Below are 25,171 nucleotides of genomic sequence, written 5' to 3' on the forward strand. Positions count from 1 at the left end.
ATTTGAAGTGTTACTTGTGAAAAACGCTGTAAGAAAAGTGGCTCAAATGAGGTTGCATTGCTGTTAATATTCAGTGTAATGCTAAATATTGCACAGGCATTTCAGTGTAGCGCTAAAAAATGATCTTCAACTCCAAGCTTGTTTCCATATGTGTTCTTTAAAGGATAATTCTGATATTTTTCCTTCTGGGCCCTATGTTTATAAATATGGGTGTGTAAATAGTATTTACCAAACCCTTTGGAATTGGTCCTGTTGATAGTGTCCACCAGCAGCTGTGAAACAGCAGCGCTGGCTACAATGAAATCGTATGGGGCAAATGCGACGGAGCACAAAATGCTTATTTTTAACCAATTATATGCACAGACTTTTATTTTTGGATTAAAAAAAAAAAGGGTCTGGCAACATTATCCATAACTCGCTCAACGAGAAGTGTCCCTCTTTTGGACAACATGGACATTCCTTGAATTGTCACAGTTGCCCCACTAGATTACATTGTAGCTACTGCCTTCATGCCAGGAGAGGTAATTTACAGGACCGATTCCAAAAGTTTTTAACCATTTATTTTTATTTCATTTATTATTTAATAATATCAAAAATAGGGCCCAGGTTGGAAAAAAAAAAAAAATTCTACTTTAACACCACTGTATACCTTTTGGTTTTGATCATGTGACCCCTGCTCCTACTCGTCCCTGCGGTTGGAGTATTGAGGAACACAAAACCGCTGCAGATGAATTGCTTATAAAGATCGTGATGCACCCGCAGTTTAGCCACACGTTATTTTAATCTTTAGTTCATTGTCTCGTTATTATGTTGCTTGGACAACACAATTTTGTTTGCAATGGTGAGATGGTTTGGACGGAATTGAGTCTTTCGAGATTTTTCCGCTGTTTGAGCCAAAGCATTGAGGCAAAAATATTTATCAGCTATAGTACAAAAAGCATCCACCACTCTCCTGCATTTACACATTGGTTTACATTTGCACGTTCACTTAATCTGCAGCCATGTTGTTGTAGGAACCGTGTGCTCCTCCCACTTTGTAACAATGATGAAAATGTATAGTTTTATGTCTCAGGTTAGAAGAAGAAGAACTATCCATTATCAAACATGATGAAATGAAAACATGATAATTGTTTCCGGTCACACAGAGAAACCCAGGATTTAAATTTTATTCTGTGCTTGTAGTGTACCTACATGCACTGTATCAGAAATGTCATCACAGACCTTATCACCACCCTCTAAAGAAAGGTCATTCCTTTTTTTATTTACAACAGCCATATTTCCCTTTCCACGTCGCTCCACATACACAACTGAAGCCGTCTGCACTTACACAAGCTGTTTGAGTACTGATCTGGGATAAGTTTCCAAACCTCTGGATGCCCCTTTGTGGCAGAAACTGTATTAAAATTACAAACCTGACTCCTGAACAGAGTCCAGGGGAGACATTGGGCTTCTCTGTGTCACAGGAAGTGATGTATGGCATGTCATGTGAAGCATGTGTGTTATTCTGATGCTTGGACGGGGTTATGAAGAGATCTCTTGTGGGTTACATGACGGCACACTGGGTGGCTCCGCAGCAGTCTTTAATGATGGCCACTCCTGACTTGGTGATGGATGGTTTGTTGGGCGGCAGCTCAAGGATCTGTCTCTTAGGCTTTGGAGGATCTTTCCATTTAAAAAAAAAAAAGGAAAGGGAAACGGTCAAGAAAAGAGAAATAGATGTGCATATACAAATAGTTTTATTAAATTTCTTGCTCACTTTGTGCCTCTTTGAGCTTCTTCTCCAGAGGAATCAGCTTCAGTCTGAGGAACTCTGCCATATCGTTGTCCTCCTCTCGCTCCCTGAGGGCCCAAACAGATGCATCTTTAATTCAGACTCAAATTCAACACCATAAATCACATGTTGCTTTTAGATGATTGGAGAGTGCGGCCTCGTCCCATGATCCTAACTTATATTTACATTGTATTCAAAGATAAGTTACTAAGTTATTGTTTATCATCTTAAGAGTGACTATCTATAATAGCGCTCACTCACTTCCTCTAACATCAACCGCTGGTAGGACACATCGTGGCTTATGTTCCAAATGAGGTTGATGTATTAAATTCAATCCGTGAAGCTAAACGTATGTTCAATCAGGAAGATTTTCTCTCTCACATTCACAGTTCTCTCTAACTCTACTTTCGTCTCTTATCGTGTATGGCACTGGAGACTCTGAATTGACTGTAGGTGTTGTGTATTGGTCCGTCGACACGCTGGTGACCTTCCCACGGTGTACCACACCTCTCCCCCGATGGCAGCTCCCCTACGACCCTCAAAGGATATGCGGTATAGATAATGGATGTTGTAAAATGCAACCCAGTGCCAAACCAAACAAAAATGTCAGCTGCTTGATTCAACTTTATACAGTTTAATGTGTCTGTAAATTAGTTAATGTTATGAAAAAAAACTGTTGCAAGGTTAATTACTCCAAAATCGTTGTGTACCCCGTAGTGTCTTTCATTCATTATTGGGGATTCATCTTTTAGAACAATGGAGGCTCTTAAGTGTCATACTCACACATGAGAAGCACAAAATGGGCTTGAATGTGGCCCCGATGTATCACAACTCCTTTTCTTATTGTTCCTCAGTGTGTCGTATAGAAATATTTTGATGAAGCTGTTAACAATAACACACTGCAGTGGTAGTGCACTTTCTAAATGAATTGTTTCAGCTCCACAGACACTGATTCAAAACAGGTCTGTCGTTTTTTTACATATTTTGTCTGAACGTTATCTCAGTCAGTCTGCGGGTTATCTGTGGCAGCAGAGGAGGAGGAGGAAGACAAATGAGAATGAACAACCATGGCCATCAGTCAACCTCCCACAAACACACAAACACACACAGCAGGCAGTGTCATAATGATGAAGTGAGCCCATCCCCGGTCCTCAGTCATCTTCTCATTTGTTCCATAAATTCCCTCTAGTGAGTCTCCTTCCTGTTGTCTCTCTACCACCCTGTGATTCTAATGAAGAAACAATGGATGCTCTTTAATCTGACACTGATTTAAAAATAACGACGGCTCCCGGCGACATCACCGCACACACCGACTGACTGAGCCCACGTGTTGGAGCACTCCACCTTAATCTCTCCACTTCGGCGTCATCCACCAGGAAATCCCTCTTCTGCACCAGTTTATGGATCTTCAGGATCAGCTCCTCTTCCCGCTGCCGGTGCTTCTTTGTTTTTTCTTTCTCTGGGGAAAAGGAAGAAAGGAAATGGATGAAAGGCAAAGTCATAGACAAATAAATAAATGTATGGAGGGGGAGGACAAGCACGCAGACCTGAACCCTTAATATTTTGCTTTCTCGTGTAGACTATAAACTCAAGTTTAGTACATGTAGTTATTTGCAACAGACCTTAAAAAAATACTGACTTTAGCAGGGACGGATCCATGGGAAGGGCCCAGGGGGGCACTGGCCCCAGCTAAAATCTGATGGCCCTGTGCCCCTGTCCTTTTGTTAAATAAACGAGTTACTTACTCACAATAAATATGATAATTTGATAAGGATTTAGTTTTTCTTAACTTTTTTTGAAGTACACATTGAACAGGGAAGCTTTTTCAAAATATGTTCACTGATATGTTGTTTTGCTCAAAGCTATAGAGTTACCAGTAAACAAGGGTCGACTTAAATGAGCATCTTACTGAATCAAGGATTGTGAATGGGCTTGGACATATATTTGGCCCCTCCCCTGTAAATTGTGGCCCCTTTATGACCCCTCATTAAGAAAAATCCTAGATCCGCCACTGCCGTATAGCAAAGTCATCTGGCTCTTAAACCCTGAGTCACACCACAAACAGACTCTTAATTCCGTGCTCATGTATAATGTATTTTTAAAAAAGGCACTGATTTAATAATGCAAATGCTAAAGAGCTCTGTCTTGTTTCAACTGGAGAAGACATTTGCATTCACAGTCACGTTGGTTTGTCTCACTTCCCTAACCGTCACACTCCAATACACAGTCAAAGACACATCAACAGACCAAACAACGTGCATATATAGACACACACATACACACATACACACACACACACACACCGGCAGGGTGTCTGGCACTGCTGCTATCCAGGCCATGTGGAAAAAGGGGATTTTAGAAACCACAGCCAACATCAGCCCTTTGTCCCATCTGGAAATAAAGTGGAGCCGAGCAGATCCAGTGTGTATCTTCCTGAGTGGCAGGCCAATCTGAGGGGAGCATGGCTACGTTGCACAATGTCAGAGGAGCAGTAGAGGCAGCATGCAGTGGGTTTGTGACCCTCATTGTACCGCTGTAAAGTAATGGGATGCCAGAACAACCAGTCACTGCACACATGAGGCCCCAGTGGCTCACGGGAATGTCAACGAGGGGCAGTTTTTGTGCGACAGCGTGCAGTTAGTGAGACCAATAATCCCTAACGGATAGTGGGCACACAAAGAGGGACCCTCAACTGTCGAGAACAAAGTTAAAGCTGAAGCCACCGCTAAGGAGAGGGAGGGCACTCCCTTTACAAACGAATCTGTCGACCGTATCCAGGATACTTTGGCTTCAGTGTTGCAGTGAACAGCTTGACTTGTTGTGTGTGTGTGTGTTTGAACTCGTACCTGGCACTGCGACAATCAGCCTCAGCTCCTGCTTTAAACTCATGATGTCTTTGCAGAGCTGAACGTCATCCATCCTTCGAAAAAGACACAGAAAACAGACGGTCACTTGCTTCCATCAGATTAACGAACAGCAGATTGCTTTGAGCCGCTTCCACTCTGGACTTTGTTATCGGACTGAAATGATGTTAGACAGAGTTATGTCTCATAACCAACCCTGACAGAAAATCTGATGTAAATGCAATAATCTAACTGTGCTTCTTACTTCTATTATTATCATGAATTGTTTTATCGCAGTGGACTTTATGACAATATCAGTTATTCCGTCCCTGTGGTCCAGATGCTGTGATATATTGTACAGTATTGATCGCTGCTGGTTGATGTACCCCCTCACATGAGGGTTCTCTGAGTTTAACATTGGTGGTTTTGCGTCAAATAAGGAAAACTACTGGACAGAGTGGGATGGAATATGGCACAGACATCCCACTAATTTTAACATCTTTTTAATGACTTGTTTTGATGTATTATATTTCCATGTTTCCCCGTGTCTTTGTAGAGAACTTTGAATTCGCTCTTGTCTGAATATTATTTCATAAAACTTGCCATGCCTGAATAATTGAGTAATCGACACTTCATCTCAGCACTAATCACTGTGCTGATCCTAATCTGATTCGCTGTTATACTTGTCAGTAAGACATCACAGCCTGCACCCCCACGTGTCATATATCACGAGTGTGTGCAGATGAAAAAACACGCGACAGAAATCAATCCACACCGCTCTCTGCGCCTCCTGCAGCCGTGACGCCTCACCCTCGGGGGGGGCCTTCACATTTTCCCCTCCACTTCCCTAAACCCCCTCCCTCCCTCTGCACAGCAGTGACAGCTACCACAGATTTAATTCTTCCTGTGATAGATCATGCCGATGACTCATCCACAGCCTCCTTCCACCTCCTCCTCCTCCTCCTCCTCCTCCTCCTCCTCCTCCTCCCTCTGTATTTATCCCTGCTCCGTTTTTTCACCTCCCTCCTCCTTTCTCACTTCAGCTTCTTGTTCTACCTTGTGTTTTACTCTCCCAGTGCTATCTGTGGATTCCAGCAGCTTCTGCACTCTGACACTCCATCTGCTACTTTGTGTGTTTGTGTGTGTGTGTGTGTGTGTGTGTGTGTGTGTGAATCTCTACTGTCTTGAGTCACACAGAGCCTGACAACAGAGACGTAAGCAATAAGCAGCGTGGCGGCCTAATGAAGCTGCTCAAGTGGAGACGTGTGAACTAACATTATCAACTGAGTGAAGTCTCTGAGATGTGGATCAGCTTCATCCCACGCTAAAACTGTCATCACGCTGCAGATGTTCGAGGTGTAATGACCCAGAAAATACTCTTTTCTGTCTTTATATGTCACCGTGGTGATACGATTTGATATTCAGTCTTTTCAACAGTGAAAAAAACAAACAGCCTGAGACCACGGCTCGTTAATGTAATGATGGAGATTTTTGCATAATAATACGATGCATTCTTCCTCGCTCACTAAGACCAGATTGTCAAAAGCAAAGTGTATATAACAACAACTAAATCTTTGCTCCACATTTCAAAAATCTATATTTCTAGTATTTCAAGTGGAATAGTTTGAACTTTTCCTACAAATTAAAAAGCTGAAAAAATACTTTAGTTTGTTCTTCATTTTGCTTATTTGCAACACTACCTGCAATGTTTAATATCACCGCATGTATTTTTTATACGTGATGGTTGATGAATTAATACTGTCTCATATCTTCCATTCCTACATGTACTGTGAGTCTGTCGATTATTTGATTAGTCAATTAGTCTATGGACGGATCAGTTAATCATTCATGTCATCTTTCAAACAACAATGCTGAATAATTAATGGTTACAGCTCCTCAAATATATGCATTAGCTGCATTTCCTTGTCGTAAATATTAATAACAATAAATGATTGCTATAGTAGAATAAGAAAACTGATTAAATTACTTTAGTAAATTGTGATGATCTTCACCTTTATCTTCATTGATCATGAAAGTAATTGAGTCGCAGCCTTGTGTGTATTGAACAATACATTAAAACAACATAGTGTTTAGTTTTAAAATCAACATTTGTGTGATCACTTCATTAACATCCATGTTACCAGCCTGGCCAGAGAGAGCAGACTCAACATCCTGAGATGACGACAGCGAGGATTCAGACAGAGATAATACAGAATACGATCCATGATCCTTGAAGCTACTGCTGCTGATAAGGAGCCAGTGAGTTCATGTTGGTGACTCACAGCTACTGTCGGGCTCTCTGAATAATCAATGGACAAATGGACTGCCTCGCTCAGGATCGAGACTGTCTTAAAACTGCCCTCTTGTGTCACATAGAAACAGCGATCGAGTGCCTTTGCAGTGCATCACTATGGTGTCGACTTAGGCCTTCACCTCTTCATCATCCACTCAAGGACAGCAGCAGCAGGGGCTGTAGTGACAGCATAATGCTTAGAATCTCTGTCACGTTCTGGGACGTGTGCTGTTATGAAAACTCGGAAAACGGACACTTCAGGGACTCACATGAAGCGCAGCTCGGACTCCCGGCGCACCAGGACCTCCCGCAGGCGCTGGATACGAGTCATCTCCACCTCGATCTCATCTGGAGACATGGTGCTCTCTGCCATGGACACGTCTGAGTGACCTGAGAGGAAGAGGGACGACACACACAGTAACTATTAATGAGGAGGAATAAGAAAGTTAAGGGGGAGGCAGAAGAAACAAACAGGAGACTGTTTACTATCCACAAGGTCACCTCTGCTGTGATCCGGTCTGTTATCCAACTCTCCTCACCTTGAACAGTGCTTAGTAGTTTGAAATGACTGAAAATACTCACTACACTCAGCATAAATCACAGACTCCAGCGTCACAACACGTATAAGCTGAGGTTTTTAATCATAGGTTCATTCTCCTATAATTGGATGTGACTGTTTCATCCTTAAATTCCTCAATTCTGTCTTATTTATCTTTGTAAACTTTCCAATAGCGACGGTTTCTTGGCAAACCCAGTTCTCTCCTCGTCTCCCTGAGTCGTGGGGTATCACAGCATCCGAGCGCATGATGTTTGGAGAGAAAGCAGCATACGGAATTCAGTGAGGTGATTTGACATTTCTAGTCACAGCAGCGCCTCAAGCACAAATTCCTGTTTTCCACTGAAAGGTCTAAATCACTAATGATGTGAAAGTGTGTGTGTGTGGCCTGCAGAAAATCGGATTATAAAAATATACTGAAGGCACTTTGATACCTCTTTCAAAAAAGAAAAGAAAAAAAACAAAGAAAAGAATTTCCTAACATGGATCAATGATTTCCTACCCGAGCTGGACCTCAGACCCCTCTCTCTTCTCACAGCTGACATGAGCATGGACAGACAATGCAACCACTCAACACTAACTATACTGACCAGGCACTGATTACCATGATCAATGCACTGATCATCGCTAATGCTGCGGCACCTGCACTGACCTTACCTGCATGTTACAGCATCCAATCAACACATAGACAGTACGATACTCATTTCAAGAGTGAACTGAATCCTCCTCTTCAACACCAATTTCACACATTAAAATCCATTTACTTATCATGATGAGTATATGATAATAATGCCTTCTGTGGCTCTTATATTATTGCAGTGATATCATGTTGTCAGTGTTTTGACACTCTTTAACAGAAGGGTGTGTGGAGGTTGTTCGATGTCCATCAGGCAGGAGGTGAGGTCTACTGAGAGACAAGTTACATTATGGAACTTATAGGATTAGGGTTTCTGGCGGGGATGACTCCGATGAGAGGTTTAAATTCAGGATATTCTGGCCTCTGCTGCTTCTATTTTGACCTTTTGGAACTTAACTCACTAAAGAGATAAATGAGAAATTTAAAGAAAATAAAAAACGACATATTTTTGCAAAACTGTCAAATTTGGCAATACTACCAAACCATCAGTCACATGTCTTGGATTGGGTTCTCTGCAGCCCTGAGTCATTAACAGTTTTCCTCCACATTTGTGCAGAACATGAATATTTCCCAGAGCCAGAACTAAAAGCTTCCCAATGAGACTGGATGTCAACACAATCACCCAAAGCTGGTGTCAGAGGATATGTATAAAAACATTAGGGCTGTGTTCAACAATTACTATAAATCTTATTCAAGGAAAGAAAAAGCACATATATTCACATTTGAGCAGCTGGAACCTGGATATTTCCTTTTCTTTCCTTTTGCCAAGAAAATGTCGTCAAATGCAGGTTCACATTTGTTAAAGTTGTTATTTGTCCATGTGCAAACTCACTTGTCCATATGGTTCTTATTCAAATTATTTTTCATCAATCTTCCTTTCCATACTGGCTGTAAACTAATCCCTTCTATAAATAAGAACATGTTCCCAGTCGACAACCTGACAGGTCTGGGTAAACAAACGATTTGCTTCTGAACTGTCGAATGTGCTGCACAGTATTTCTCCACAGTGTGACAGAGGAGAGGATCAGCTCTTCATCCTCCTGCAGCAACACAAAGTGCAGTGTGTGTGTGTTTGTGGTACTTTTTTTCAGCGATGCTTGCTGAAGACAGAGCTGACTCACCACAGCAGACAGAAGTCTGAGGGCCCAGTTCGCTGATGTTGAATCATCACGTTAAAGTGTCTGCTCAGAACAGACACACTCGGACTCAGACAAATCAAAGTTTGCCTGATGAAACTGCAGTGGGATATGAAACACACTCTTCATTTCCCCCCTCCTTCCTTTCTCATGTTGTACTATTGCTTACACCCACGCAGCTAACTCTCACTGTCAGCCATGTGCTCATTGTCAATGAGACCAAGCAGCATTAAATGGTAATGGCGCTTTACAGTACAGTTTTACATTCACCCATTCACACACACATTAATACAGTGCATCTATTCACAGTACTTTGTTATTCTATGGGGGGGCATTCAGGGTTCAGCATCTTGCCCAAGGACACTTCGGCATGCAGATGGGTCAGACTGGGGATCAAACTGCCGACCTTCAGGCTGGAGGACGACCACTCTACCCCCTCAGCCACAGCCGCCCGGGCAGGCAATGTGCAAACTCAATAATGTCCAACAGCTCCCCCTCATCGGCACTCTCACATGCTCAGCATTACACACGTAACAGGGAAAGAACAACTGATTAAAAGCAGTGTGTTCACCAGGGAGCAGGGGAGGTGGACACTGCTCCTTCACATCACACACAACACGCTGTTAAAAGCAAACAGGCTCCTCAGTGCAGGGACGTGCACACACATTTTGAGGGGCCATTGCTCCAACCTGCTCCCAGATGCTGTGCATGTCCACGTATCGGTGGACTTCAGGATCATGATTAGATGAGGAGTAAATATCCTGGAGAGCAGAGGTGGAACCTTCACGGTGCAGCGAGCACAGGAGGCTCCACGACAGGGGAGGTGCCAGCATCTGGATGACACCCAATGCAGACGGCCCCGACACATCCTGCAGTCGCACTGTGCACACAGAGCTGCTGCTGATGATGCTATACAGCCTCTGACACCCCCCACCCTCCACCCTCCTCCTACTCCTCCTCTTTCCCCAGTAGATAACTCCAGATGGTGAGCACAAAATAGAAAGTGCAAGGTAACTACATGCAGCGTTTGTCTTTCTTTTAGAGAGGATAAACTGTGAGGGATGTTCAGCCTGCTTTAGCTCTGGGTGGTTTTCTCGCTGCATGTGTGTGACTGTGGGAATGAGAGAGAGAGAGAGAGAGAGAGAGAGAGAGAGAGAGAGAGAGAGAGAGAGAGAGAGAGAGAGAGAGAGAGAGAGAGAGAGAGAGAGAGAGAGAGCGAGAGAGAGCGAGAGAGAGAGAGAGCGTGAGAGAGAGAGAGAGAGAGGGGAATGGGGTGGGGTGCTTTGGTTGAATCGGTGTCTAAAAATATCCCCTGCGTCCCCCCCCCCCCTCTCTTCTCTGACTTCATCTGGAAGTTTCTTCACACCCTGCTCCTCTGTGACGAGCCGTCCTCAGCAGAACCGACCGCGACGCACTAACCCTGAAACCACGTCTGTTGTCACCATAGTGCTGCGTCTGTTGACATCAGTCATTCATCCTCCTTCATCCCCTGGAAACTCCCAATACAAGCGTCTCTGATCCTAATAATGTCTATTTGGCATTTGTTCAACTCTGTGGCCATTTTTCAGCCGGTGGCTTCATCGATCAATCCTGAAATCATTAGATGATTAAATGATTGGTCAATTAGCCATTTAATAGACAGATCTCTTCCCTGTAACCGAAACAGTGTGTGCAATGTGCAGTCTGTTTACATACACAGTTTCTATTATATTTATGTATATAATAATTTGCATTTCTATTTACATTTTATTTATCGAGTTATTCAGAATGTATCATTTCGCTCAGTTGCATCCGATATCCTAATGTCTGTTTGTAGCACGTTTATCTATTAATTGTTTTATTTATTTATTTACTGAAACTTATGTGGAAAATGGCATTCTAAATTATATTCATGAGCTGGAGGCAATGCAACTTCATTCTAACGTGCACGTGTCTTGTGTTTGGTCTGAATGACAATAAAGGGAATCTTGAATCTTGAACAAATGCAGAGTATTCTCTGACTCCAGCTTCTCCACAGTGACGATCAGCTGTTGTTATATCTCTGTTATATAACTATCTTTGTGTTTGTCTATTGTTCAGGGAGGGAAACAAAAACAATCAATTTAAATTTAAATCTCGTTGGACATTGTGATTCTGTTTTCTGATGTTTGAACACCAAATACTGAATGAAGCAAAAAAACAACCTGTATTAGTGAGAAGATAACAGACACATTTAATTAAATTAAAGTGGCTTTGCAGCTTTCCTTGTTAACTGAAAATGTGGGGGAACTGTTTTAATGCTGTTTTCTTTGTATTTGAGGAAAAAGCCCGTTATGACTCTGATAACTTTCTGTAATTATGACTCATATCTGCGCAAAGTATTCTGAAAAATGTAGTATATGCAAATGTAGACAGACTATTGATTAAACTCAACACACACAAACACACGCACACACACGCACAGGCACACACACACACACACACACACACACACACACACACGCACACACACACACACGCACACACACACACACACACATTCAAAGATCAGTTTAAATGTATATAGACTAATTATTGTGTGTGTGTGTGTGTGTGTGTGTGTGTGTGTGTATGTGTGTGTGTAGTCCCTGGCTCGGTTTCATTCATAAACAGTGAAGAGGGGTAAATGGGCCTTTTAGCTGCGCTGGCTGACAACAGCTCAAAGCCTTTGTGAGTCACGCGTTTTAACCACTTCCTTGCTGCAGCGGCTCGCCGGCTCGAACGTGCACTGACAACACGGAGACGTTTCCTGACAGGGCGATAACCCCCCCCCTCTCCTCTGCGCGGTGCTCGGCGCTCACCTTTGTCCGTGGTCCACGCCGTCTCCGACACGGCGCCGTAGCTCCTGAGCGCGCGCTCGTTGTCCGAAATAGATCTCTGCAGCTCCATGTCGGTGAGAGAGAGAGACAGAGGAGAGAGAGAGAGATGTGGTGGAGGTTCTGATGCTGCTGCTGCTGCTGCTGGATGTGCCGCTTCCTCTGATGGCGAACTCAACTTCACCCGGTGACAAGGCTCCGGCGACCCGAGACGATGAGCATCTTTATCCGAGCTTCTTCAAGTCCCTGGACCGTGTGTGAGGATGGAGAGCAGGGGTAGGGGAGAGGATGCAGGGAGCATGCGCAGTGCGAGCAGGGACGTGAGGATGCTGGGAGACACCCACTGGCAAGGAGCTGACGTTCAAACTGAAACAATAGGCGCAAAGTAACATTGAAGTTACATGAAGAACACAGCTGAGGAGTCACTGCTGTCCAGACTTCTACTGTTTTCGGTTCACACCTGCTACCCTGTGTCCAGGTTGTGTTGTGATTGTGACATGAAGAATATTTTCTACAATAAACTGTCTTTTCTCTTGTTTACAGCTTCTGTAAGCTTTTTATAAAGAAGTCTACAGAATAAAGTTAGATAAACTTTGTGTTCATCTTATCTGCAGTAAGTGTTTTTCATAAAACGAAATGAAATTTGCTTAATTATTGTTCATGTCTGGTTTATATTTACGTTTGAGTGATTTATTGAACTAAGGTTTGTTCATCCATTGCATGTCGGCTATTTCAGAAGTGTGTTAAGTGAGTGACAATGCTAAGACACAAATTAACTGCTTTTCAAAAGCTCTAGACTCGATAAAAAGCATCACAGCAACACAACGAACGTTGTGTTTTTTAAGACGATTTGCTAAAGAGGAAGTGATTCTATTAATTCAATTCAAATACCTTTAATTTCTATCGCACCAAATTACGTCATACATTATCTCAAAGCACTTTACATATAGGTCAAGACCTTAAAGGGATAGTTTACTTAAAGTGTCCATAACCCTGTGATCCACGCGTTAACGCGGCTCTGGAGGAGGATGACAGAGGACATGTTGGCTAAAAACACAGTGTAAATGATCTCGTTTCGAATCGAATCTGAACGCTTATGGAAACATGGATGACACCACAGGAGCAGTATGGAGGATTCATGTTTTTCTGTAGTTTTTTTGAAGAAGTGATCACCATTCACTTCCATTCCTGCATAGTGGGGAGTGGATAATGAGTGTATTTTCAGTTTTGGGTGAACTATCCCTTAAAAAATTAAAACAGTTCCCACAATGAGCAAGCATTTTGCTGACTCTGGAGAGAAAAAAGTCCCTCATTAATTGGAAGTAACCTTTTGCAGAACATGACTCAATGTGGGCGGCCATCGTCGCCATGACGCACACCAGCACAAGGGACATTCATTAACGTCTGCGATCGTCTGATATGGTGAAATAAAATAAACAAATGATCTGATCTGGTGGGAAAACATATTATTGGGTGCAGGCTGTCGGTTGATGAGCACTGCTGTGGTTACTCAGAGAATGTAGATTGAGACATGTTCATCTGAAGACACACTGGTCACCTGATTATTCAATTTTTATTAATAAAGAACATAAAGTCAGTTGAAATCACACAAAACTGCACAAGACTTCCATTGACCCGTAACAATACACATGTCAAGTGTGGAGTCAGTGAGCTGTGTGAGATACATATCCCACAGACAGACAGACAGACAGACAGACAGACAGACAGACAGACAGACAGACAGACAGACAGACAGACAGACAGACAGACAGACAGACAGACAGACAGACAGACAGACAGACAGACGTTTGTGGGATTAGCAGCTGGATAAAAGGCCATGACTGTTAGCAGTTGTCTCTGAAGTGTACCTCTGGTTATTATTTACATGCTGATACAACTGACAAAGGTTAAATGGCAGTTGTTTCCACATAAGGGGCTCTGGTTACAGGAGGTAAAATTAGACAAATGGAATCTGTTGGAGGAGCCTGATACAAAATTAGACATACCTTTATTTATAGTAACGTTATATGCTTCTTCTTTTCTTTTTGGATTCTCAGAAGTCAACGTGAGTCAAAACATCTGCCACAGAGAATGAAAACACAAGCTGCAGAATAAAGCTACTGTTTACATGCAGGCATAGTTTTCAAAGAACAAACTGTGCTCAATATATTCCCACAAGAAATGCAGACAGAGTTGCAGTTGCATGTAAATGACGAGTGAGAGTTATACTGAACACAAGAAAAAACACACCCAGGATGCACCTCTGGTAGCAAAATAACAGAATAGACGTATGCTTGTTCATTAATCACACTGAGCCCAAGGGGTGTTTTCATTTTAATCATCAATAAATAGTGTTTATCTCAATTTAGCATTCACAGTACAAAATGTAATTAAATTATTGTCCGATATATTATGTGGTTCTTCGTGATGTTAAAACCCGTCAAAAACATTCAGACAGAATTCTAGTATTCTAGTTTTCAGTTGCTGATATGAACAAATGGAATATTCATTAATTTAACCTTTCAGTTCCAGTGTAATGCATCAGTGTAGAATCAGGAATTAATTTACAGAAAATAGTACAGTAACAGAGATCAAACAACGTTTTAAGTGTTTTTCTTCTGTGCCCCAATTCAAACACTTTAGTATCATCATCACCGTATAAATTTAGCTGAGAAAGACAAAAATAGATACATCAGGACTTTCAGTAATACGTGGGAACACGGATGAAAAATGTAAAAGTGTGAATGTTTTGTTATCTACCTGAGAAGAGAAGGGAGTCGTTTCCCATAAACCTTTACACTCTATGTATAGGAATAACAGTCAGGTCTCATACTGAGCTGCTCTCTATTTATAAAATGACCTCTGTAGAAAACTGTTTGCTGGAAGGAGCTGATGTTACATTTCAAGAGTCACTGCTGACAAGTAGAACCTATAATGAAACATTTTCACAGAGGTCAAACGTGGAAAAAAAAAAGGTTATAATAGCAAACTGTGTTAAGACAATCTGGAAACCGGGCAAAGCAACACAACACGTACAAGTACGACATCAAGCAGGTAGCAAGTCCACATTCATGCTGTTAATAGTTGTTAAATCATTATCAGACAAACTCAAAGTGATATTCAGTAGTATTTCCCTAGCACTTAAAATGTGTTTTATGATATGTTTAATTGGTTTTTGCAGTTTCTTCCACATCTCTCCTGTTTGCTCAGTGCATGTTGGTCCTTATGTATAAATCGCCTAATAACATAAATATGAATGTAAAAACTTGTACTTGTGCAGTGGGCCCCCCGGTGTAAGCTGGAATCAATAGAGACAGGCACTCTGTTACAGATGCAAATAACAGTCACAAAAAGCACTTTTGCTCATAAAGAAAGAGACATATTTGAATGTTCAGAATGATAGTTTTTCAAGTTTTATGAACCTTAAGGTCTGAGCTGATGTGTTAGCTGCCACTTCACATAGTGTTAAAAATGATCTCCCCCACTCGTTCCAGTTTTTCATTTAGGTGAAAATCGGAAGTACCTGGAAAATCCATCGATACACCTTCTGTCCCTGACATTAGAAGTCCTCATGTGTGTTTTCAATTAAAACCCGAGAAATATAGCATGACAATGGAAGAGTAGGATTGAGTGTCTTTTTCCATGGAACTGATATATCTTGTTCAAGTATTGAAAAATATGCTGTAGATACATACATACAGTCCCAAACCACCGTACAGCATATGTCACCCTTTACTTTGTCCCCAGTGAGACTTTAGAGTCAAACTCTGCCAGTGCCAGTGCAACAACAACCACAGACAGGACAGCTGTCCACTGGACCAGTCGTATCCTGTTCATACCAGTGTTTTCCTGCCCAGCATGTTTCAGTTCTGAGTAGATTTAGGCACTGCTGTTCCCTCTTTGAGCGGCAATACCTTGACTTCAGTTTCCACTTTCTCCTTTGTGGCTTCTGATTCCTCCTGTTGATTGGAGAACATCCATTTCAGAGCAGCACCGGCCGTGCCATCGCCGCTCTGCTGTGAGAAACACAGGAATATGGCCCAGACGAAGGCGCAGCAGCCGGTGAAAGTGGTCCGTACGAAGAGAGGCACGAAGGCAAAGTTTAGAAGCTGAGGGAAAGGTAGAGATTGCACCATATTAATGCTTTTTTACTGGTACATATAATAAATACTTAATTGTTTGGATATGAGGTCCTAAAATTCAAAAAAATCCTTCGCTGGTATTGATGTAAGACACCATACTTTTGGTCAACAAAAATGGGCAGCTCTTGTAATTGGGATACATCTATTATTTTAAAGGTTGCTCTATGGATCAAAATTCATCATATGGTAAAAAAAACTGACATTAATGGAGGTGAAGAGAATCTACATCAGAGATCGACTAACGTGACCCTGAGATGTGTTTATAAGCTTTGATTTTCTAACTATTGATGGTTTCCCAATGCAAAGAATTCACTGGAGAGATTACCTGCATGAACGGCCAGTACATCAGCCCCGTCTGAAAAGAGAGAGAAAACAGAAAGCACGCCAGTCGCAAATGTCATCTTCTCACTGTTTGATTTGAAATGGCACGAGTCAACTGTCACAGAGCATCAGTGTGGATGGTATATGTCAGGGAAAAGCGAATGTTGATGCTGACAGGAAAAAACAAGCACTGAGAGGTCGTCTCTGCTGCGACTCACCCTATATGTATTCAGGAATTTGTTTCTCCAGTCTTCAAAGACGTCCTCCTTTCCTTCCAAGAAGCTGACACCTGGATGACACAGACAAGAAGGGGGGGGGTTATTCTCTGGGAGCCTGATGGCAAATGATGTGACAGATAAGAAGATTCACAGACAGACAGTGGGACTAGACTTTTTAGAAACCAGACACACAGTTAGGAGCTGTACATGTTATTGGAGTAAGGAAAATTAAAATCCATGAGCTCTCCTTCCCTTAACACGTTTGCTTGTGTCGAATCAGCAGAATTACGCAAAAGCTACTGGACTGGATTTCTAGGTAACTTGTGGGAAGGACGTGGTATGGGTCAGGGAAGAGCCCATTCAACTTTGGTGTGGATCTGGATTCACTCACAAGATAGAGCATTTTACATCATTTTCACGTTTACCACAGGTAATTATAATAGTTCATCGATCTTGATGAAAAACATTCGGCAATCTTAGGGAACTGATTTCTATTAGTGCTTGTAATTTGGTGAACCGTGATTTAAGGCCTTGGCGAAGGTATGCAACCCACCATTCTGGTTTATCTTGCTGTTTTGGCTTTCCTGCTGTGAGAATCATAAGAACTGAGTTACCTTAATTTCCCATTCAACTTTAAACCAGTTTGTATTGGTTTGATATGAATGATGGCCCACTTTAGAGCAACATTACTAATAAAATGTGAAAATATTAAAGGAAGCATCAAACAGTGCTGTGAGTTCTCAGGCTTGTAAATCACCACATGAAATAAAGATCCTTCAGGTTCAAGCCACTGATTATACTGATGGACTGATATCCTACTGGCGCGTGTGTCGGTGTCTGTTGGAGCACGCTTCTCTTTGCAGTGGAATCAGTGTTTTCATGTGACCTCTGCTAGTCAAGGTTGGCTTCATGGGACAATGAACAACCGCTGATCTTTACCCCACAAGCGCAGGAGCACAGAGATGACGCGGGTTCTGTTACAAATTGACAGATATGTGATCTGTCTTGGAGTTAACTATTGACTTCCCGTGTGTTTGTGTGTGTGCGTGTGTGTGTGTGTGCGTGTGTTTGTGTGTGCGTGTGTGTGTGCACACATGTCTATCTATAGTAATGAGGGCCAATATTGGTCAGAGGACATTTTAGCTGGTCCTCACAAATTCAAATGTTAGAGGTTTGGTTAGAATTAGGGTTAGGCATTTATAAGTGATGGTTAAGGTTATTTGGAAAGGGGCTAGGGAGTGCATTATGCCAATGTATGACCTCACAACTAGAGACAAATGTGTGTGTGTGTGTGTGTGTGTGTGTGTGTGTGTGTGTGTGTGTGTGTGTTTGTGTGTGTGTGTGTTTGTGTGCGTTCCTGTACTTATATCTTTGTGAGGACCATTTTATACATAGACCCTGCAGAGTGACGACATCTATGGCTAATGAGAACATTTTTCAATTGGCTGTTTAAGGGTTAAGACTTAGGGTTAGGGTTATATTATATGACAACTATAGAGAGACGTGAAGGTGTGTGTGTGAGAGAGAGACCTGTGTAGAAGACACTGGTGGCCAGGGGCCCGGCTATGGACTGGTCCAGGAGCAGCTTCCTCAGCACCATCCTGGCAGAGTTCCCGGGGAACCTCCGCTCGAGGAAGCGCATCCAGAAGAAACTGAAGTTGCCATGGAAACCGAACCCCACCACGGCGACGTTGCGCGTGTGGCTCAAGTCCACGTTGTCCCTGCGCGAGACCAGCTGGTGCACCAGGTCCCCCCCCGCGAACAGACACCCGTACACCGTGACGTTAGAGGCCCACGGGAACCGACGGACGTGTCTCACAAGCGCCTTCAGCATTTCAGATCAGGGTTAGAATACAAGCGGAGTCAAACAGGCAGAAGGAGAAATGTGTCACCCCAGCTGACGGTGTCTGTGAGGGAGCTAGCGGAATGTTCCTGCTACTGGGACGCCATCATAACGTCGTCTCTGTGCCGGTCACAGATACTGTACCGCTGCCCACGATGAAATATAATAATCCGACCAGCCACGGACTCTCTTGTGGACGGAACCAAGAGAAGGGTACTTGCACTTGAGGAGCTGTCATCCACCGACACTGTCTGTCAGCAGTCTGTCATCAGCCGGCTCGCCTCGTTCCGCGTAAAAGAATAACCGACGCTCCCTGTTTATGAATAGCAATGAGCGTAGAGTTGCATGGGCGGAGCGACGCTGGAAACACACCCGATCACAGATCAGCTGCTGGAGCGGACTGTCAGGGTTCATCTGAGCGAAACATACCCGATCACAGATCAGCTGCTGGAGCTGACTGTCAGGGTTCATCTGAGAGAAACATACCCGATCACAGATCAGCTGCTGGAGCTGACTGTCAGGGTTCATCTGAGAGAAACATACCCGATCACAGATCAGCTGCTGGAGCTGACTGTCAGGGTTCATCTGAGAGAAACTCACCCGATCACAGATCAGCTGCTGGAGCTGACTGTCAGGTTCATCTGAGAGAAACCCACCCGATCACAGATCAGCTGCTGGAGCTGACTGTCAGGTTCATCTGAGAGAAACACACCCGATCACAGATCAGCTGCTGGAGCGGACTGTCAGGGTTCATCTGAGAGAAACCCACCCGATCACAGATCAGCTGCTGGAGCTGACTGTCAGGTTCATCTGAGAGAAACCCACCCGATCACAGATCAGCTGCTGGAGCTGACTGTCAGGTTCATCTGAGAGAAACCCACCCGATCACAGATCAGCTGCTGGAGTAAACTGTCAGGTTCATCTGAGAGAAACCCACCCGATCACAGATCAGCTGCTGGAGCTGACTGTCAGGTTCATCTGAGAGAAACACACCCGATCACAGATCAGCTGCTGGAGTAAACTGTCAGGTTCATCTGAGAGAAACAAACCCGATCACAGATCAGCTGCTGGAGCTGACGGTCAGGGTTCATCCGAGAGAAATATTAATACCAGAGATTGTTTTGAGACGAATCAGTGAATGGTGTCTACAGGAATTTAGTGATAATGAATCCTCAATAAAACCCACTATAATATAACGAATATTATATTATTATCAATAGTGTGTTTTCAAGAGAGCGCAGCCCAAACAAGATTTTTAAGACTATAGATATATATCTATAGAATAAACTGATATTTGATACGGTCATGCTGGCTGAGAGTATATTCATAGTTGTGACTCTCTCTGAGGTGTCTGCATATTTATTAAAGAGTTTGGTAGTTTATCCTCACCCTCGTCGAGGGTTAAGGAGAGGGGAGGACACCGCTTGTACAGATCGTCAATCCCTATGAGGCAAACTCTATACCATAAATTGATATTGTTTGGTCAAGTCGGCTGAGCCACTTCGTAAGGTTTCAATCTCTATGAGCCATCCACACTTACCAATAATCATGTCCTCAAAAGCTCAACTGAAATAATCTACTCACCAACCATTCCCAAAACACGTCAAACCAGAGATGTCACATTCATATAGTAACAGGTATAGGGGAGAGCGGGGTAATGTGGGAATTTTTTTACATTTGCTTCCCTCTAGGCGAGCTAAAATGATATATCAGTAAAATTTACACATTTCCCATTAATTCAGGATATTTTCTAGCAATGGAAATGATCAGAATGTCTTCAGGACAAAGGGCAGTGAAAATATGATTGTTTTAAAAAAAGTGGTCTTGTGTCCCACTTTACCCCAGCTACGGGGTAAAGTGGTCCACTTACTTTTTCCACTTTAAACCTACCATAACAACACATGTTGTAATAGATAAAATCCTGACAACCACACATTCCAAAACTAATATTGGACTAGTAACAGAATCATGGGGATTGGTCAATTAAGCACATTTATGATTATTATGATTCATGTGATCTCTTGCACACCCTAGCTTACCCGCACAGGGACAGGGATATTGTTTTTCTCTGCTTATTAAAATTCCAGTTCACGGCACTTAACTGGAGCAAGGCCATGGAACTGGTCAGCTAGTTGTTTCAAGTGTTTGGCCAGCTCCTCCTCATCTCATCTGTGAATACTCTCTTTACCTCAGCTACTGCACCCCAGACTAATGATTTTACTTCCCCTTTCTCTTTTTTCTTTATGAATCTTTTGAGGGTTGTCTTATCAATATTTCTATCCCTTCCAGCTTTTCTTAAGGACTTCTTTCCTTGAATGACCTCAGCGGCTGCACTCTCCATCTCTGCTAGGGGTGTTTGGCCCCAGGTTGTCTTCCTGGTGTAGTTTCTTGGCATGATGGCTTTTCTACAATGTTTATGACATTAAATAAAACATTTATAATGTAATATAACACTAAAATATGTTTAAGACTAAACTTAACTTGTGCTTCATGGTGGTAAAGTGAGACACTGTCTCACATTACCCCACAGCATTTGTCCCACTTTACCCCAAAGCCACAATTTTAGAAAAACAACATCTTTTAGCAATTCAGGCTAATCTTCAGCTAGCATCAATCACATGGTTTTATATGTTGGAAGTTCACCAACATGTATGATATAAGTTTTTTTGTAAGCATCATTGTTAGCGTACATTTCACTCTCATCAGGAAGGTGCGTTAGTAGAGAAAAGAGCTTCAGCGGTGAAGTTTAGCATTTGTAAATGTCTGCACTGTTTTAAACAAGGTCTGTGCCAAAATGATTTTTATTTTTTAATTGTTCATGCTGCAATTAAATCACCTGTAAATACTCTTTAGCAGCAGGTCAAGCGCTAGATTTAAAGGGCCACACAGATGTTTTTATGTACATGTCTCAGCCTATTAACTACAAATCGTGTCTTTATTTCCAAAGTATAATCTTTTAATGGAAATTGCACCTAATTGTATATTTCATTTTAAATTTTGTAAATATAAGTGCTTGAAACTCGCAGTATTCTCAATAAACATTGGCTTTGTCTTCTTCTTTCTGACAGTTACACGAATACAATCTTTGTTGGTGCATTCAGGTACGTGTGGGAAATGTCAACAGCTGAAAAGCAACTGTTTGAATGCAAAATAATCCTCATAGTACAGTTTATATAATCCTCTGATCCTATTCACAACTCCCACGTCTGCTTTGGGCCAACCCTTTTTCTGCCCATAGTAACAGTAATATAAAGGCCATCACTTTTCAAGGCTGTCCTGTACTAGTATAAACGAAAACTTATACTTTGGAACACCGTTCAGCATTCGTAGTTTTTAGGCTGAGAAAAAAACAGACAAAATCAACATGATGAGCAGGCATAGATTGATTGACATGGACCTTTACACCCTGCAACACAGCAGGGATGTAAGGTGCAGACTTTAAACTACCTCACAAGATTGGAAGTTTACTTTTTAACAGGCATCAACAGAATCACTTATTCTTCTCCTTTCCCGGACCAGCCAGATAAGTCAGGACAGCCAATCAGCAGACATACGGTCCTGCCTGGGGTCACCATCTTGATAAGACACGATGAATAAAAAAATGGATAGAGGGTGGAAGAGTCACAGTGTATCCAATGCACCAAGAGGCAAAACAAATTGTCAGATTTCATGTTAGAGGCTCAGGGTGAAAATGGGAGTAGGCCTCTATGACTGGACAGCACTCTCCCAGTCCCCCGCCTCAGTCCTGTGGTAGAGCTGCGGCTGACCACCAGGAAACAGGCTATCGGAGTCGGGATGCTCTAAAAGGAACTTGATGGTGGACTTCATGTGCTGGACGAAGTGCGGCGGTTCGGCCATCGGAGAAGTGGACAGGTACTTGACAGGAGAGAGAAACAACAGAGTCATACACTGAAAACACCTTAAGAGGCTAATTACTTCGTTATATCTTTACCTTTAAAATTGTGTCGTCATTTTGAGACAACCAGAAGGCAATATCCAGATTTGAAGACCACTCGCAGGGGCCAATTTTTACACGTCCCCGACTTGAGTCATATAATTCAGCCATCTGCAGGGAAAAGAAGCTTTTATTTATGATCTTTGAATTGACTTTGTGTTTCATATATTTGACCCCAAATATTTAAACAACTGCTCAGTTAACACTTTGTTATATTATGAGAATCTATATGGTCTCTGAAACAATTATTAAACAATCACTTAATCCATAAAAATGACGGGGCTTCAGATTTAGTAATTTATGAATCTTTTAAGTAATTTATCAATAATGAAATTTAAAACAAAAATTATACAGCTCCTCTGATGCAAGAATTTACAGATTTTCTTTGTGTATAAGTTTGTAATTTACATGTCTTATGTTTTTGTACTCATTGTTAACCAAACAAATGATCTGCTGACTTTTCTTTGGGCTCTGAGAATGATCCATTTCCTTCTACCATGTAAATGAGTGAATGATTATTCAATTAAGTGGAAAATATTGATACTAACTAATTCATAATGATACAAATAATTAGCTACAGCCTAAATTAAAATAATGTTTTTGTCTCACACAAAGGGGAATTTGTTTACCTAGAGATGTCCATATGATTCATAGAAATTTAAACTGTGTATAACCTGTCCTCCAGTGAAGGTCCGGGCTGATCGCAGCTCCTCTGCAGGTCCTTTGTGAGTGAATGATGAAGGGAAAAGATCCCCTGTTTTAACATTTACACCTATGAAGAAACAGACACAATGTATTGGAGGTCATCTGCCATTACAGCATCGCAGGCTTCTTTTTCTTTTCATCACTTACCTATTCCATACACTATCGGTCTATGAGTCCCATCAACAACAACATCGTTCATTTCTACAACAACAGAGAACAGAAGCGTTCACTGGATGAATTGCAAGGGTATTTCTGAACGATAAATGATTATCTTTATGAAAAACATATCAATGTTACCTGTGATGCAACATGTTTCCAGATGAATATCCTCTTTCTGTTTATGAAACGCTGCTGTAAAGTGGAAAAGAGCTTTTTAAGTTTTGCAATGTTCAAATGTTCCAACCATATTTTCACAAAGAGACATGAGATATATTCAAAGGACTATACCCAGTATGTTAAGGCTGAGATTATGGGATGTCTTTGACTCATCGTTGAATCCCCCAATAAGGTGGAGCTCAAGTCTATAAAATGGAAAGAAAAGGAGAGAAGAAAGAAATGTTAAAACATTTGAATGGATGCTCTAACTGAGAGATATCGACTGTTACCACATGTGTCTGTGGGTTTCATACCTGCCCTCCTTACTGACTTTACTCAGCGACGTGACGGACTTCACCAGGTGTGGGATTTCAGACCAAGTGCTGGAACCATCACAGTGAGCGAGGCAGACAGCTCCACTTCCTGAGAAATAATAACATTCAAGTTATTAAGGTTTTTAAAACCGCATAGACCTGCAGAATAGTGCACACAGAATAAATCGAACTAAAGCAACGTTACCAGTGTGTCGCAGAACAACCAAATGGCAGGTGGTGGCGTCGTCAGATCCAAGGACCGAAACATGATCTGATAAAAACAGGAGAAGGAAGCACGTGTTGTAATACGGATGCAGATCAGTGGACCTGAAGAACACGTTGGGAGCCAGATATGAAACACATTTACTCACCGTCTGCTGGGGTCGTTGCAGCAAACTCTCGCTGTTGGACATACAGGAGGCATTTCGGGTCGACATCAACAAGTGGCCTCGAGCGAAATGCTCTTGCACTATCCTGTGAATTGAGAATTAAAACTTAGGTTTAGCAGTGTTCATTGTGGATTTGACACCAGTGGCACAAATCCATTGCAAATCCCAATTGTAAACAGTGGTGCTACTTCATAGATATGAACGCAGACTGCAAATCTTTAACTGTGTGATTTGTTTGGTTGGTTAGTATTTGAGTACACCATTGAGTTTAGTAGCTGTCTCACTGGATGTCTTTATATAAGAATAATAAAGGGTCATCCTGTAGGTCAATGTCATTTTACCACATTTGTGATCATAACATAATCAAACATTTCACATTCGAGTGATTTCTAGAGTTGTTGCTATTTACACTACTTCAGTTTTATCTGTTCTTTGATAGACTGGCATCTATCACCACACGCCACCGCCCAATCCGGTTCATTGTTGTGAAGCCCGTTTCCTCTGTGGATGCAGGATGACATAAAGTGATCGTCAGTGACTCACTCAGCTAAACGTAGCCACACTTCCTGTAAACAAACCTGTAAATGGGGATGTTTGTCGAACAGTTCCGCTGTGGAGTTCAAGCGGTCTAACCCTCTTTTCTGAATTAACAAAGGCATTTCCTGAAACTAGGTGTTTCGTAAAAATCCGCAGTTCAAGACAACATGTTAGAGCGGAAACTTCCTCTCCCAGACATTAAAAACATCTCATATCGATCACGATCCACAGGAACGACCGACGGCTTGAACTTCCTGGTCATTTCTTCTTCTTCTACGGTAGCCCCGGAAGAGAGACTCGGTGACACACAGACACTGCTGCCGCCAGCTGTTACAAAGCGCGAGTGGCTCCGCCCAATCACA

The 25,171-nt window shown here is 42.3% G+C and overlaps 3 protein-coding genes across 5 annotated transcripts; all 3 read right to left on the bottom strand.

Moving 5' to 3' along the window:
- Positions 1-132: 132 nt before the first annotated feature.
- On the bottom strand, positions 133-12,143 carry bmerb1 (bMERB domain containing 1). Of its 2 annotated transcripts, none has more exons than XM_053417662.1 (6): positions 12,056-12,143; positions 7,177-7,297; positions 4,618-4,691; positions 3,116-3,230; positions 1,757-1,839; positions 133-1,662 (listed from the first exon to the last, which is right to left on the bottom strand). In XM_053417662.1, the coding sequence occupies exons 1-6, from the start codon at positions 12,141-12,143 to the stop codon at positions 1,544-1,546; spliced, it is 600 nt and encodes a 199-aa protein (XP_053273637.1). In that variant the 3' UTR covers positions 133-1,543. The 2 variants fall into 2 exon arrangements, with proteins under 2 accessions (XP_053273637.1, XP_053273636.1); XM_053417661.1 differs by having other exon boundaries at positions 7,177-7,288; positions 12,038-12,143.
- Positions 12,144-14,045: 1,902 nt separating this feature from the next.
- On the bottom strand, positions 14,046-18,939 carry LOC128431846 (mpv17-like protein). The gene is made up of 4 exons (XM_053417660.1): positions 18,282-18,939; positions 16,752-16,822; positions 16,538-16,567; positions 14,046-16,179 (listed from the first exon to the last, which is right to left on the bottom strand). Exons 1-4 carry the CDS (start codon positions 18,583-18,585, stop codon positions 15,934-15,936), a joined length of 651 nt encoding a protein of 216 aa, XP_053273635.1. The 5' UTR covers positions 18,586-18,939; the 3' UTR covers positions 14,046-15,933.
- A 2,438-nt stretch (positions 18,940-21,377) lies between these two features.
- On the bottom strand, positions 21,378-25,150 carry ntan1 (N-terminal asparagine amidase). Of its 2 annotated transcripts, none has more exons than XM_053417658.1 (10): positions 24,851-25,150; positions 24,255-24,357; positions 24,089-24,154; positions 23,884-23,992; positions 23,702-23,775; positions 23,552-23,605; positions 23,402-23,455; positions 23,224-23,321; positions 22,547-22,660; positions 21,378-22,470 (listed from the first exon to the last, which is right to left on the bottom strand). In XM_053417658.1, exons 1-10 carry the CDS (start codon positions 24,929-24,931, stop codon positions 22,300-22,302), a joined length of 924 nt encoding a protein of 307 aa, XP_053273633.1. In that variant the 5' UTR covers positions 24,932-25,150; the 3' UTR covers positions 21,378-22,299. The 2 variants fall into 2 exon arrangements, with proteins under 2 accessions (XP_053273633.1, XP_053273634.1); XM_053417659.1 differs by lacking the exon at positions 24,851-25,150 and adding an exon at positions 24,687-24,835.
- Between the last annotated feature and the right edge of the window lie 21 nt (positions 25,151-25,171).

The sequence above is a fragment of the Pleuronectes platessa genome, chromosome 3 (genome assembly GCF_947347685.1).
Source record: "Pleuronectes platessa chromosome 3, fPlePla1.1, whole genome shotgun sequence".
Taxonomy (NCBI): domain Eukaryota; kingdom Metazoa; phylum Chordata; class Actinopteri; order Pleuronectiformes; family Pleuronectidae; genus Pleuronectes; species Pleuronectes platessa.

What these genes read in the sequence shown, in the direction of transcription:
- bmerb1 (XM_053417661.1), bottom strand. Translation starts at nt 12,143, where the DNA reads ATGGAGCTGCAGAGATCTATTTCGGACAACGAGCGCGCGCTCAGGAGC. An exon ending in GAGTCCGAGCTGCGCTTCAT is followed by an intron (nt 4,692 to 7,176) that starts GTGAGTCCCTGA and finishes TCTTTTTCGAAG; the next exon opens with GATGGATGACGTTCAGCTCT. An exon ending in GAAGCTCAAAGAGGCACAAA is followed by an intron (nt 1,663 to 1,756) that starts GTGAGCAAGAAA and finishes TTAAATGGAAAG; the next exon opens with ATCCTCCAAAGCCTAAGAGA.
- LOC128431846 (XM_053417660.1), bottom strand. Translation starts at nt 18,585, where the DNA reads ATGCTGAAGGCGCTTGTGAGACACGTCCGTCGGTTCCCGTGGGCCTCT. An exon ending in CACCAGTGTCTTCTACACAG is followed by an intron (nt 16,823 to 18,281) that starts GTCTCTCTCTCA and finishes TGTGTCATCCAG; the next exon opens with GTGTCAGCTTCTTGGAAGGA. An exon ending in AATTCCTGAATACATATAGG is followed by an intron (nt 16,568 to 16,751) that starts GTGAGTCGCAGC and finishes CTCTCTTTTCAG; the next exon opens with ACGGGGCTGATGTACTGGCC.
- ntan1 (XM_053417658.1), bottom strand. Translation starts at nt 24,931, where the DNA reads ATGCCTTTGTTAATTCAGAAAAGAGGGTTAGACCGCTTGAACTCCACA. An exon ending in TGCAACGACCCCAGCAGACG is followed by an intron (nt 24,155 to 24,254) that starts GTGAGTAAATGT and finishes TGTTTTTATCAG; the next exon opens with ATCATGTTTCGGTCCTTGGA. An exon ending in GGAAACATGTTGCATCACAG is followed by an intron (nt 23,456 to 23,551) that starts GTAACATTGATA and finishes CTGTTGTTGTAG; the next exon opens with AAATGAACGATGTTGTTGTT.